This window comes from Furipterus horrens, unplaced genomic scaffold, assembly GCF_987537825.1.
Source record: "Furipterus horrens unplaced genomic scaffold, mFurHor1.1.pri manual_scaffold_8, whole genome shotgun sequence".
In the NCBI taxonomy this organism is placed as follows: Eukaryota; Metazoa; Chordata; class Mammalia; order Chiroptera; family Furipteridae; genus Furipterus; species Furipterus horrens.
Window position 1 is genome coordinate 87,218,674 of NW_028327178.1, and position 15,021 is coordinate 87,233,694.

At 43.1% G+C, this 15,021-nt stretch overlaps 1 protein-coding gene across 1 annotated transcript in view; it reads left to right on the plus strand.

Moving 5' to 3' along the window:
* The window catches only part of DNAAF9 (dynein axonemal assembly factor 9), a 117,731-nt gene that overhangs the window by 70,099 nt on the left and 32,611 nt on the right, over nucleotides 1-15,021 (plus strand). The window contains exons 21-27 of the mRNA XM_090286105.1: nucleotides 4,837-4,940; nucleotides 8,423-8,569; nucleotides 9,639-9,727; nucleotides 10,145-10,246; nucleotides 10,770-10,887; nucleotides 12,902-12,990; nucleotides 13,671-13,829. Of these exons, the coding sequence (XP_090142231.1) occupies nucleotides 4,837-4,940; nucleotides 8,423-8,569; nucleotides 9,639-9,727; nucleotides 10,145-10,246; nucleotides 10,770-10,887; nucleotides 12,902-12,990; nucleotides 13,671-13,829 (808 nt within the window). The remainder of the gene's footprint in view (nucleotides 1-4,836; nucleotides 4,941-8,422; nucleotides 8,570-9,638; nucleotides 9,728-10,144; nucleotides 10,247-10,769; nucleotides 10,888-12,901; nucleotides 12,991-13,670; nucleotides 13,830-15,021) is intronic.

Genomic DNA, 15,021 nt, shown 5'->3' on the forward strand with positions numbered 1-15,021 from the left:
GAAATTTTAAACAGGAGTTTCCTCTGGCTGTGTGTTAAATGTTTCACCATTTTGGGATTCAGGTCAGTGTTGTGCAGCTTGAAGTTGATATCAGTTAGGGGCTCTCTTGAAAAATAATACAAAATGGTTAGGGGCTCTTCTCAGGGGCTTGGGCAAGTGAGGGGTCCTGAAGCTTAAGTGCAATTAGTGTCTTAGTAAATATGCTTCTACTTGAGACTGTGGTGAGTTGAAATTTATCTGTCGCATCTTCTGAAGGCACTTAAAAGGCTCTTCAGCATGCATTATCTTGATTGATCATTATATACTGAGCCCCACTGAAGGTGAAGACTTGCCTGAGGTCTATAGTGCAAGTTAATGGTGGCATCTAAAGGTCAGTCTAGGTCTAATTCCCTTCCCTTGAAATGCTTTCAGCTCTGGAACCTTTTCTCTTCCTGGTTAGAGACTTCTCCTATCGTGAGACTTCTTGTTATGCAGCTTCCTGCTCATTGATGTCCTTCATGTGCCCTTCTCGTCTCCACTCTGCTGACCTTGGTCAGGCAAGCTACCCAGTAGCTGGTCCTCAGGAGCTCACTTTGGAGATTTACAACATATGCCTATATCCCTAAACAATGTCTTGTTTTTCAGTGTAATACAAATAGAATCATACTTTGGGTGTTCTTCTGGAACTTGCTTTTTTTCATCAATATTCTAGACCACCCCCCCCCCAACCCCCGTGATAGGTGAAAATCCGCTAAGTAGGAACCTTACATTTATTTTAGTATTTATATGTATTTTAAGGCTTCATAAACCCTTCCCACACACTTATAAACCGTTCCCAGTCCCTAATTATTAACCTTTCCCACTCCCTTATTAACCTTTTCCACACTTTTATAAACACTACTTATGTTCTTAAACATATTCTACACTCTTAAACTTACGTAACTTTAACAACATACATATACAGCACTGCAAAATCCCACGATATAGTGAAAAATCCACGATAAATAATTAAATAAAATATTTTTAAAAATCTTGCGATACAGTGAGGCCGCGATAAGTGAACCACGATATAGAAAGGGACTACTGTATTTGTTTATGACTCTGTAGACTATTATCTGAGACCTACGCTTGCACAAGAGGACTATTGTCAGTTAAAGGACCCTGTAGGCCACTTGGCCGAACAAAATGGACGCTGAAGCAACTGAGCTGTGGAATAGCTTAGTTCAGCTTTCAGCAGCTGTCTAATGTCATTTCCCTCATTCAGTGTATTTTTGTTTTCTGACATTGTATTTTTTTATGTCTAGAAATTAGATTTTAATTTTTTTTTACATCTTATATATCTCCAGTTAACATGATTCAGTCTTCTAGCTTCTTGAACATATGGGATAGTTATAATAATTGTTTTAATATAGTTTTTTATTTCTAATTCTATCATTTGGGTCTTGCCTTTAAGTTTATTGGGCAGATAGTAGAGCAGCATTTAATTTAGGGCTAATTTTACCCCACTACAGAGGCAGAATCCTTCTGAGTACTCTACCTGATATCCCTGCAAAATATGAGATTTTCCATGTGGCTGGTAGGAATGTGCAGACAGTCCAGTACAAGATATGGGTTGTTGTTCACTGTTGTACATAGCTGTATCCAGTTTTGTCAGGACCATTTGTTGAAAAGACTTCTTTCTCCTTTGAATTGCCTTTGCACCTTTGTTAAATATCACTTGATCATATATTTACTAATACTCCAGGCCTCAGTGGATGGTTAGCACTCAAGGAGCTTCTTCATTCTCCCTGTAGTTCTTTAGAGATTTTATTTATGTATTATTTTATTTTATTTTTTATTGATTGATTTTAGAGAGGGGGAAGAGAAAGAGAAACATTGATTTGTTGTTTCATTTATTTATGCATTCATTGGTTGATTCTTGTATGTGCCCTGACTGAGATCGAACCCACAACCTTGGCATATGGGACAAGGACCCGTGCTGCTTCTTGAGTGGTAATAGAGAGCATTCTCTCACCTTGGGTTTTCAGACTCACAGAATGGAAAAGGAATGACAGAGCCCATCCAGTAAGGGCACCAGAGATGAGACAATGAACCAGGAAGATCTCATCATGAGTTGGCCACTCCAGTCACTGAGAAACCCCAGCAAAGGCATGTCCCTTTAGACTGTTGCCTGACAGTCATGATTCACAGCAGATACCAGAAGTATTATTACCAAAAATTAGATAAGGATCTAAAAGACCAACCAGGGCACTGCACTGGGCCACCCAGTGAGTCACTCCAGTTATCTCATGTGTACTCTGAGAATAATGGCAGAATTTCTGCTCCCAGAGCCGGACTGAGGGGTAGCTGCACCAGTGTTAGAACCATTTCTTATTTACAGTCTCTCCTAGGCCAGGAGCCATAGTGAGTGCTCTTCCCGTGCTGCCTTGTGAGTTTTTGTCTTCCTCTTTAACATTTTATTTTGAGGCTTCAAAGTCTACAGGGAGAAGAAGTGCTGGAGATGACTTCCCTGTTCTACCTCTTTCCCAATTTTCCCAGTGAGTACTCAGAATGTGCTAACCCTCGGATCTGTGCTCTTTTCTGGAAGCTTTGGGAGGATTTTGAGGTTTGTCCGGGAGTGTGCTGGATTTATTTCTGAGAAACTTCACATTAGAGGCACATGGGTGGAGGGTAAGCCCAGGCTCTGGAAGGGTGCAAATACCAAGCAGTAGGTAGGGAAGCAGCTTCTACCTCCTGATGTTTATTGACCTGCTTTTTTCTGTAAACAGTAGGTAAAGGCATCTTGTGTTTGGAGAGTGTTGAAGGTCTTGGCTGTGCTGTGAGGGAGTTGGTAGAAAGGGTTGGGAGACAGCAGTGGACGGGCTGCTGGGCAGCACGTGGGCTTGTTGAAGTTGAGGAATGAGAGAAGGCCCATGGTCAGATTAGTCACGCGCGGGCTTTGGAGAGAACGAAAGTGAAGGGGAAAGGGGTGAGAGAATGGGAAGAGCCCAGCATAGTACAGTGCCTTGGCATCAGACAGACCTGTGTTTGTACCTGGCTCCACCATCAGGCACTTCTATGACTTTTGGGGAAATCTCTCTAAACTTAAGTTCCCCTATCAGTCCTATAAGAAGAAGAATACTTTCTTTTATAACTGTTACGAAACGGAAAACCATTATGCATATAACATGCTTGATGCATAGTAAAGTAAAATCTGTTTCCATACCTTCACCTGACAAAACAGAGCTTAAAAGTAGACCCTGTCCTGGGGGATCTGCCTTGGAAAGTCAGAGATTTCTGAGCAATTGGAGAAAATAGGAGGACTGGAGGCTTTGAAGGCTCAGTGACCTCAGAGAATGAAGTTTTAGGTGTGAGATATCAAAAGGATAAAGGGATAATAATTTCAGAGAGTAGGTTCGGGAGCTGAAGATTCCAGAGGTTGAGATGTTCCAGGTGCTGGTTTATTGCTGTGGAGTTGGGGTTGAGGAACAGGGAGGCTGGAATGTGACGTGGGCCCTGCCCTGGTCTCACAGAAGGAAAGGAAGTGTTGGCTTTGAAAGAGATGGCTGTGAATACATTCAGAAGTTGTTAGAGGTGTCGGGGAACAATTAGGAGGGAAGTAGACGTGAGCACTGAAGGACAGGAGGGGCTGTGTCTCTTAGGGAATGAAAGTATTATGCCAGCATGGAGGGAGATGGTCTGGGAACAGCAGTGAGGAACCTTGGTGTTGGTACAGGGTGAGTGAGGCTGGGCCATGAATAGCCACTACTCAAGAGGGCCTTAGGGCAAGGATGTATATAAAGGAGGCCTTGTTAGAGGCGGGAGGCTTACAGGGCTTGAACCTGGATGCCTTGAAGTGAGCTAGCTGGTCACTGGCTGCTGCCACCACAGATGGTAATGCTGGCATTAATTCCTTCGGGCTGATCATCTAGTTCTTTCATTAATATGCAGGCTCCAGACCTTCCTCCTTTACGTAAAACCGCCTCTATCTTAAACTCCAAGAAGTACTTCTCTATATGTGAGAACAGGGAAAGGAAGTCTGTTACAGGAACAGAAAGGATCTAGCTTGTACTAGCTCCAGGAAACAACTTCATCCAGGGGTCTTATTGATGTCCTAGGTGCTTCATTTGGGTCTCCAAAGCAAGCCCAGGCTCAGCCTTAACCCTGTTCTTCTTTTCCGCCATCTTTCTGTGGTCTGCCCCCTAGGTCCTATACCAAGCTATTCTGAATGACCTTGGCCATCCCAGAAACAACCGCTCTCGTTAAACCTTAATCCTTGTCCTGCCCACCCTACTTCCAATGTCCACATCTCACCCATTTTGCTCTGTGAACTACAGAGGAGCAGGCCTCTAGTGTTTGTAGAACCCGGTTATGCCTAGCTTAGATGTTCCTTTGCTGGAAACAGACCCTTAGGCTCCCTTCGCTAGTTCTTTAGCTGAGACCCTAGTGTTCCTTCTTGAGCCTTAAGTGAGGGATGTGGTCTCTTTAGAGCTGAGCCAGCTTCTGCCAAAATAGGAGAGAGGGGCACCTGTAAATTCAGTAATGGAGCAGACATATTGAGCCTTTTCTAGTGTTTCCCTGAAAGATACCCATACTTGAGTGTGAATTTTGCCTTTCCCCATCAGCTGATAACTTATTTGTTTTTTCTACTTCTTATGCAACGATTGTGTCTGATGCCTCATTTCTCTCTGAGGCTCTACGAGGGTACATTGGCTTCTCCAGAGCATAGGGCTCAAAATAAAAATCACGTAACTGAAACACTACAGATACTCTTCTCTAGTTACCACTCTGGCGTGCCATGGTATCTACAAGAAGGGCACTGAAATCTGGCCCCCAGGATCCAGCTCTCCAGCTCTGACCAGCTCTTTTTCCTTCCAGGGAAAGTGTATTTCTTCTCTAGTGGCCTTCTATTTTCTCATCGTCATCATGCAAGTATCATCATTTCCAAGGATCATGTGAATTCCATTTTGTTCTATGATGGGGTAGGTGTTCTACCACTTTATGGCTTTGGTGTTAAGAAAGGTACTCACTCTTCTGAGGGAAAAACCAAGTAACTACATGTCCTCACTCTACCACCATGGGACAGGATATCTGGAATCAGCACTGCCATTAAGACAGGCAGGCAGGGAGAGGCCCGCCCACTCTCAGGGCCCTAAGCCCTGTCAACCTTGCTGCTCTCTAAAGGGCTTAGCTAGAAAGGGCTTCTGGATCAGGAGGGCCAGCAGCTACCCTTGGGCAATTAACTCATACCAAAGAGGATCAGAAGGTAGGCTGAAGAAGGCCTCCAAAGGCCCCTAAGAGATGGCTTCCTGCCCAGGAACACAAACTCACCCAATTAAGATCTGGAAAGAAGCTGCTTCCTGGGGCATTGATGGGGCTCCACTCAGCCGTTAGCATGAGAAAGAATTATAAGTGAGGAAGAGAGGAAAAAAAGTGGCTAATTTTCCCCATGAGGACTTAGCCTTACCCCATTGTGCGTTCACCCCTAGAACCACCCTTTACCTTCCCCACTCTGCACCGACACTTCCCTTTTCCCCTTGGGGAAAGAGGGTAGTTATGAGTTTCCTCTAGGATCTACCTCCTGGCCAGAGCACAGCTTGTCTCTCAGTGTGACACTCAACTTCAGCTTTAAAACCAACTTGTTTGGAAGCCAAGACAGAGACTAGGTGGTGCAGTTTTGTCACATGGTCAGAAAATGAATCCTGTGAACAATTCTTGAAAGAACTCTTTCTCCCACATAGAACTTGCTGCCTTAAAGGCTATTTAAAAAGGCAGGCAGACCGATAAGACAGAACAGATAACCCTATAGATGAAAGCTTTGATATCACGTTAAAGAGTTCTACAACACCAGGGGAGAAAGAATGAATCAGTCAAGTACTAGGACTATAAATTAGCTAATTTAGGGAGAAAATGGAGTCTTACCTCGTGTCAAAAATCAAAATAAATTTCTGACAGATTAAAATTAAATACTTTAAAGTTTTACAAGTAGAAAGAATATAAAAATGAATATTTATTAAACCTCTAGGGACAGGAAGACTTCTAGCTTAGAAACTTCCTTAGGTACGTGAAACAATAAAGGTCTGTCAGATTTGACCACTTACAGATTTCTAAAATTTTTGCCGATAATTTATGAAAGGATACTTTAAATACAATTAACTGTATCCATTTCAAGTTTAGACAGATGTCTGCACTCATGACACCACCATCACAATCAAGATACAGAAGACTTTCATCACCCCCAAAAGGTTTTCTATTGCCCTTGTACAGTTCATCTTTCCCTCCTTCTAACTTCAGACAACCACTGATTAGCTGTCACTATAGATTAGTTTGAATTTTCTAAAGTGTTATATAAATAGACATTATACATTCTGTACCCTTTTGAGTGGCATTTTTCACTCAGCATAATGATTTTTAGATTCATCCATGTTGTGTGTAGCAGTAGTCAGTTCCTTTTAATTGCTTTATTGCTGAATAGTATTCCATTCCATGATATAGCACAAAATTTATCAAACTAATTAATAATTTAAAACTCTAAAAAGTATCTCAAAAAGAGAATTAAAAAACAAATGAAGCTGGGGAAACATTTTTGGTGATTAAAAAATGAGTTAATATTTCTTTTCTAAGGAGAGCTATATTTCTTAACACATTGCGTACGGGTGGCAAGAATTCTCGTTATTTCTAAAAGGCATTTAAATACCCCGGTACGCAACGTGTTAACATGGAAACACTGAGTCCCAAGTCAGGGGTGTTTGAAAACATGAGATTAGTTAACAGATACAGTCATACCTTGTTTTATTGCACCTCACAGTTGTTGCGTTTTTTACAAATTGAAGGTAAGTCCCTTCATCAGCAAAGATCACAACTCATTTTATTATGATACTCACTTTATTTTGGTGGCCTGGAATCGAACCTGCAATATCTCTGAGGTATGCCTGTATATGGAAGCCCATTAGAAACAGCCTCACGCTACCATGCATGACAATAAATTAGCAAAAAGTAAGTGAAAGGTACTGCTGGCAGAGGAGAAATGGAGTATTAGAAATGTCCAGCCATAGAGGTGACCTTAGAGGGAGGTGGGAGGCAGTCTCTGCAAATGTTTACAGCTCGTAACAACAACAACAAAAATACAGATAATTTGCAACAACATGAAAGATGCTAACATAAATTAAGTTTTAAAGTAAGACACAGAATTGTTAAAAAGAAAATGATTTCCCAGTGCCTAAAAAAGGTAATTCAATGGATGGATTTTTTAAAATGACTAGAAGGAAAAATATTAAAATGTTAGCTGTAGTTGGGTTTAGGTGATGGGACTTTGGATTATTTTTTTAAACCTTTCTTCTCTGTTTTACTTTTGTATTTTTAATTAATGAACATATTACTTTTATAATGAAAAATTAAGTGTTAAAAAAACCTTTCCCTCTAAGATCAGGAACAAGACAAGGATGCTGGCTTTTGCCACTTTTGTTCAACATAGTATTGGAAGGTCTAGCCAAAGCAATTAAGCAAGAAAAAGAAAAAAGGCATCTGAATTTGAAAGGAAGAAGTAAAATTATCTATTCACAGATTATATGAAAATCCTAAAGAGTCAACAAAAAAACCTGTTAGAATTAATAAACAAACTGAGAAAAGATGCAGGATACAAAATCAACCCACAAAAATTCAGTAGCATTTATATACCCTAGCAGTGAACAATTTGGAAGAAATTAAGAAAATGATTTCATTTATAATAGCATCAAAAAGAGTAAAATACTTAGGAATAAATATAACCAAAGAAGTGAAAGACTTGTACACCGAAAACTATAAAACATTGCTGAAAGAAATTAAAGACCTAAATAAATGGTAAGGCATCCCATGTTACAGATTAGAAGACTTAGTAGAATACAATATTATGCAAAATGATCTACAAATTTAAATGGTGCTGGGACAACTGGATATCCAAATGCAAAAAGATGAAGTTGTACCCTTACCTTATGCCACATACAAAAAGTTAACTCAAAATGGAGCATAGGCCTAAATGTAAGAGCCAAAACAATTAAACTCTTAGAAGAAAACATAGGAGTAAATCCTTGCGACTTTGGATTAGGCAGTGATTTCTTGGATATGGCACCAAAAGCAAAGACAACAAAAGAAAAAATATATAAATCGGACTTCATCAAAATTAAAAACTGCATCAAGGGACACTTATCAAGAAAGTGAAGACAACCCACAGAATGGGAGAAAATGTAAATCTGATAAAGGATTAATACCCTAGAAAGAATTTTGAGATGACATTTTTAGGAAAAACTTGTGCTTCCTATATCTTGCATACCTGGGTATTGGAAAGCACATCTATAATTGAACCCCAGTAAACCACAAAATATGAAAATAATTGCACTAAAGCTTGTTATATGTGTCTGACAGTAGCTGTGAGGACTGGTAACATGCAAATGGCTTTTCTCACTGGTGCTCCCTCTTTTTCTCTTAGGATTCCACCAGCGTTGTTGCTGCCCTTCTGATTGACTTCAGAAGCTCATTACTTCCCTATCTCCCAGTTCACTTCCATGGTTCAAGCAGTTTTCTGATGATTGCCCTTTTCCCCAGATCAAAGATATACCAAGCATTTTACTCAGAGGTAACATCAATCATTAGCAAAACTACTGGTAGCAGTTTTCCCTAGCAGTTCAGGTGGTAAGGTGGCCTCTCGGGGTTAACAGTGAGGTGATGAGGAGTGTGGGGAGGGCTGGTGAGGGTGGCTGCTTCTAATCCCTTTGGGTCCTGGAATGATGCCTTGCCATTGAGAGGTGAGAACATAAAGCAACTGGACAAAAGGCTTTTTAGCAGCTAAGAAAAATCTTCACTGTCCCTTTAAATCCTAATTAAACTCATTTTCCTTTTAGCTACGTGGTTGAATTGTTGGGCCCTACCTACTGTATCAGAGCTTTCTACCCCACCCCAAGTTCTTCCTCCCCCGGTTCACTGGCCCTGCCCTTGGGAGCAGTCCCACATGGCAGGCTGCATATTTAGGCACTCAGCACAGACTATGAGTGAGGGAGTTTGCTGAGAATTGTAAAACCCACTTAGAGACCAAGCAGTAATTAAAGTCAAACAGATGGCTGGCATTATGACGAGTGGCAATGCTTGGAATGGTGTGATTACAGCAGCTTGTGAGAGGACAGTGTCTCTCCCTCAGGACAGGTTCACAGAATGTGGAGGAGACAAGAGCTGATCTTGGCTGCAGGTGGTGTCTCAGGCCAGCTGTGTCTCCCTCTTACTGCCTGCTGGTCCTTCCTACCTTCCTGTGCTTATCCTTTCGACCAGGAACATGGAGGCAGCCCCCTAGATGCTTTTCAGCCATGTCTCTGCCTCCATTGCAGGGGTTGCTTGATCCACTTGTTCTGTCTGGCCCTATCACCAGCAAAGAACATGCCCCTTCTGCCAGAAAGTGTTACCTGACACCTTCTGCACTTCCTGGCCTCTGAAGGAGCAGAATCCCTGGGACAGGAACCCAGAAAGAAATTCTAGTTTAAAAAATTCAGAAGAAAATCGCTTCAAGCCTCTATTTTTGAAACAGACTTGTTTGTTATGATGAGTTGTCTCTGTACTGACAGCCTAGGTTTTCAACAACCATCAAATCCCCATGTGGGTTCCATATCCTGTTGTTGGGTTTAAAGTGTTCTTTGCTCAAATTCTGTTTTGTTTAGGTCTTCTCCCTCTGGCAACAGCAAGCTAAGTCAGGGCTGTCTTTAAAAGTGATCCAGGAAGATGGATTATCTGTGGAACAAAAGAGATTGTAAGTGTTCAGTGTTTATGTTTACTTCCGTAAGCTGTGCATGTCTGTTCTCTCTGCAGGGTGACTTGCATTACGTAACACAGGGGTCTTGGTTTCTAAAAGGACCGGCACAGTCATTTTCAGTGCTGCCAACTTAAAGGTAGCATGAGCCCTTAGGGAAATAAAAGTCAAGAAGGATGAAATCCACCAAGAATCAGAAATTCGTAGTATTACCAAGGGTTTCAGGCCGACCTTCCTATGTGGGTACACTAGTCATCATGCACTAATGCTATGTTTTATTTAAGTCAGTGAGATGCTTGTTTTAGAAGTGTTGACTTTTGTCACAGGACTCTGGCTTGAAAACATCAGAGCAAGTTATGTAAAGTACATGTGCTATAGGGAGATGTGGTTCTAATTTGTGTACTTTTGGTATTCCAGACATTCCAGTGCACAGAAGCTCTTCAATGTCCTGAGCCATTCTGCTGAGGAGAAACGAAGTCCTCTAAAGCTACTCTCAGCCAAACTCCCAGAGCTGGACTGGTGAGCTCTGGCTTTCTGTTCATAGATGTTTAATGTTCTGGCTTTTGAAATGTTTTTTGAAAGATCAGAAATGTCAGTGTTGGTCCATTTTTTTTCTTTTTTTAGATTGTCTTTATTTGTTTTTTAGAAAGAGAGAGAAAGAGAGGGAGGGAAACATCGATATGCAAGAGATATATCAATTGGTTGCCTCTCACACACCCCATTTGGAGACCTAGCCTGCAACTCAGGCATGTGCCCTGACCCAGGAATCGAACTGGTGACCTTTTGGTCCGCTGGCTGGTGCTCAATCCAGTGAGCCACACCAGCCAGGGCAATGTTGGTCCTTTCTAAGCTCCTTTTTCTTTATAACTTCTTAGGGATTATTGTAAAAGTTAATAGTGATACACCATATACAGTTTTATTCTCTAGAAAAAATCTCTCTAAGGTTTTTTTTATCAATTAATTATGGAGATTCTTATGTGAATGGGTGCATTCAGGCAAAACTGGTGGTGGTAACATTAGAGCATTGTCTTTGTTTTTGTAGGTTTCTCCAGCATTTCGCCATCAGCAGCATTAGTCGGGAGCCTGTGATGAGGACCCATCTCTCTGTCCTTCTCCAGCAAACTGAAATCAACCCTATTCACCAAGTAGAAAATGACAAGGTACAGCAGCTCACCTAATCTGCTGGGGGTTCATGGGAAGAGAATCCTGATAGCCTGCCTTTGGCTATTCCCTGTCAGTTAACAAAAGTAGCTCAGGCGGAGTCCCTTTCATAAGACTCTCCACCTACTTGGGTACTGATGTAATGATACACATGAAACCCGCACTATGCAATGACTGTACAGGCGTCTTCATGAACCCCGGCCAAGGCCCATGGCAGCGATGAAGCTCTGGCACCTTGCCATGCCCTTCTCTTCCTTCTCTAGGCCTTTCAAGTGCTTGCTCAGTGCTCTCATGCTGTCAGCTCTTTCTGGTTGTGACAGGACCTTACCTGGCATTGGGTGCCACATTCAACTTAATAAGGAGATGGCCTTGTTAGTTGTACCTTGCTGGCATCACCAGGGTAAGGTGATACTTTACAAACATTGCTTTCCCAAGAGTGGATTTTAATCTGCACTTGCCTCACACTCTCCTCCCTCCTCTTAGCCCCTCCCACCGTTTCTTTGGAACCATATGTCTTTATATGCTCAAAGAGGACATTTATTTCTGTGAAAATCTAGAAGACACTCAACTACAAAAGAAAATAGAAGCACTGAGCAATCAGAAACCTCATTTTTCCCTTAGACAAGAGTTTAAAAAATGAAAAATGCCTACTTATTATATTTTGTTAGAAAGGTGCTGTAGGACTGGCCTTAAAGTAAGAAGGTGCCTTGCTATAAGCACGTGTGCTGTGATTTGACAGACTGAGGCCTGGGCACTGAGGAATAGGCACCAAGATGGGGAAATTTGGTTGGAGGGAGGATAAACAAAAAGTAAGTTACACGGAGTACTCCCCACAGGGACAGAAGGGATACAGAGTAGGGGCCTGGTCAGAGGGGAGGTGGGAGAGCTTCTGGTTCCCAGAGAGAGGACGGGTCCATGGCCATCTCTCTGCGGGTGTGACCAGTTCAAGGGATGAGTGCCACCAAACTGAGCTTTAGTCTTAAATTATTTGTGGCCAGGCCTGTCCCAGTGAGTCTTGTGTATTGTGATACAGCACACACCTAGAGAGACCCTCGCCACACTGTGTCATTTATTATCTCTGTCCTTTAGCAGCTGCATGATTCCTTTCCTCCCCTTCTTGACCCCTTCTTTGTCAGGGAATTTCTCGAATTCCTTTGACCCTATCTGCCTGCAGAGGGCTCTGTTTTCATATGGCTGTGTAGTAAGGTTAGGACAGTGCAGTCTGGCTCTTCTTCTCCCCATCAAAATTCAAAGGACAAAAGGCCACCTCCAGCCTCTGCTTCCAGGAATTCAGCTCCTCCTCATGCTGGGCAACTTTAGTGTGTAAGCATTTCGCAAAACCCCTACATGTGGACATTTTGCTCTCCAGAGGCCAGTCTGAACATAGCAAAGAGGATTGGAACCAGCTCTGAGCTGAGTCGTAAGAAGCTGCACCTACATCCCAAGCCAGTTTAATACATAATATCCTGTATTCTCCTTGGCAGCAGTCAGGACCTCTCCCCACTAATCATTTTTATTAGGGTAAAGTATATTAAACAAAAAGCCTTTTTAAAAAAAGACTCAAATACTTCCTGCAGCAATCTGTTTCCTTAGCTCAGGCTGTGCAGCTTGGAGGGCAGGCAGCCAGACAGAGACACCTCCGGTGCCACCTCCGGTGCCACTCACCTCCTTGGCTGAGGTCACTGTGCCAATTGAGCCTATGGCATTTTTGTCCCAGACCTCCTTTCTGCCTAGTATTTTTGTTGTATTTTAGTTGATCTAGTCACGGGCTGCTCATGGAAATTGTAATAGTAACACAAAACTCAAAATGTGTTTGCTATGTTCCAGACATTTTACATATATTAACTCAGTTCATCATCACACTTACCTCGCCAAGGTGGGTTCTGTTGTTAGCCCAGAATCACGTAGCTAGTGAGTGCTGGTGCTGAAGTTCAAACTCACAGATCCTGGCTCTCTCACACACGCTGCCTCCCATCTCTTATCACAAACCCACGTGACTTTTCTTTCATGTAGGTCATTATCAGCATTGTAACTGGCCTCCCGGGATGTCATGCTAGTGAGCTCTGTGCTTTTCTGGTCACTCTGCATAAGGAATATGGCAGGTTAGTATGGCTGCTGCCTTTGCCTTGGGGAAAGGGATTCTGTGCCTGGGCCTGCCTGGGCGCTAGGGAACCTTAGACATGTACTGACTTTTGGTGTACTTGGTATCAGCAAAGTAGTCACATCTGTCCATTCATTTGACACACTTGTACTGAGCACTTCCTGTATGCCGGGCACTGTTCTAAGTGTGGAGCACATGTGAACAAAACAGACTAGAAAATCTCTGCCCCCGTGGAGCTTACATTCTAGTGTGGGAAGACAATTAACCAGATAAGGAAAATAGCGTGTTAGCTAGTACTAAATAGTTAACCAGTCCTTATCTCCCTGGCTTTTGTTCTGTAAACAATCTGAATTCTTCACTCTGCCCATTTCTTATTCTCAGCAAGTGTTTTACGGTGCAACAGACCGAAGCCATTGTATTAAGTGGTCCTTCAGGAAGTGATTGCCTGGTCAGGAGTCTTTCTCAGCTCTGTGGCAAGGGGTTGCCTATCAAAAGCTCCAATGGTTGCGGTTTCAAGATACCCACCCAGCAGTGTCTTCTGCCTGTCTCTGTGGTGTCAGGATTGCTCTCCTGTAGGGATTCCCTGGGCAGAATGTCTGGTTACATTTGAATCCACTGGCTGAGCCTAGAGGGCCAGGCCTTCAGGTGACAGCATACTGAGATTACCTTTGCCATTTCTAGGTGGATGGTGTACCGCCAAATCATGGATGGCTCTGAATGTTTTCATGCTGCCCACTTCCAGAGGTACCTTTCCAGTGCCCTGGAAGCCCAACGGAACCACTCTGCCCGCCAGTCAGTCTATATCCGCAAGAAGACCAGACTGCTGGTGGTGTTACAAGGGTGAGCATTGGAAGTCTTCTGGGGACAGTGGGGTAGGGTGATGACCTTACCACTACTGTTATTTAGTATGTGGCTGACCTGGGGCATAGAACAAATTCCACACCAGTATGAGCAGTGTCTGTGCTACACAGAGGCCTTAAGTGAGCACGGAGTCCTGTTGCCATGCTGTGGCCTAGAATAGCTGGTGTAGCTTACACATAAGTTTTAAGTTTGGCTTCAACATCATAATATCTCCAGAAGATGGAGAATTAGGGAGAGGGTTTTCTGGGTAAGTTTCTTTGATAATTCTTAAAACAGTAGTGGTCCCTAAGCCTCTTCCTTCACTGTGTAGGCAAGGGAACGCCATCTGTTTCAGTCCTGCCTCCCGTGCAATTGCCGAGATGGCCTCCACGCCCTGAGTCTCGAGCCCCACCATCCTGAGGATGGCTGGTCCAGGAAGGTTTCCTGAGACTCTCAGTGAGAAGGAGCTTGAATAGTCCAACTGAACAAGAAGTTCCTCAGGACAGGTTTGACAGTGTGTACCTCTGCTCCAAGCACCCTGGCTGCAGGGAGCTTTCCTTGACCTCTTGTAAGGCCTTCCAGGAAGGAGACCCATGCAGACCCATCATCCCCTTAGCCCAGAGGATAATGTGCCAGAAACACAGGCTATACTCTTCACTGGTGTCATTTTGTTTGGTAATAAAAGACTTGGCAGTTCTCACAAAGTGCTTTTGTGCTGTACTATATTTTATACTTGTAACAATGAGTATTTGCAATTGCCTGATTGTTTCCAGTAAAGAATAGGCACAGATGCAAATCCCTGTTTGGTCTCCTGGGTGTGATGGTGAGAACTGGAGAAAAGCCAGGTCAGTGGTCCTGAGGCAGGAAGTGGGCAGGGCTATGCACCACCAGGCCATCATTCCTCTTCAGGCCTCCTTCTCACCCCTGCCCTGGGCTTTCCTCTGTCGGCCCCTTTGTCCCACTTGTGGGCTGAGGTTGGAAGCCACAGAGCAAAACTCTCAGTTTGAAACCATTTATGTTCTTCTGGTTTGTTTCCATCGCTTCAAATGGTCAAAAGAATGGATTGGCCCCTGTCAGAGTTGAGAGTCAGTGGGGGTATGGATCTGGAGTCAGATTTGGCAGTTTAATATCCTGCAGCTGAGGTCATTTTCCTCCTCTGTCACTTCAGAGAACATTGTTGACTCCTTGTCTG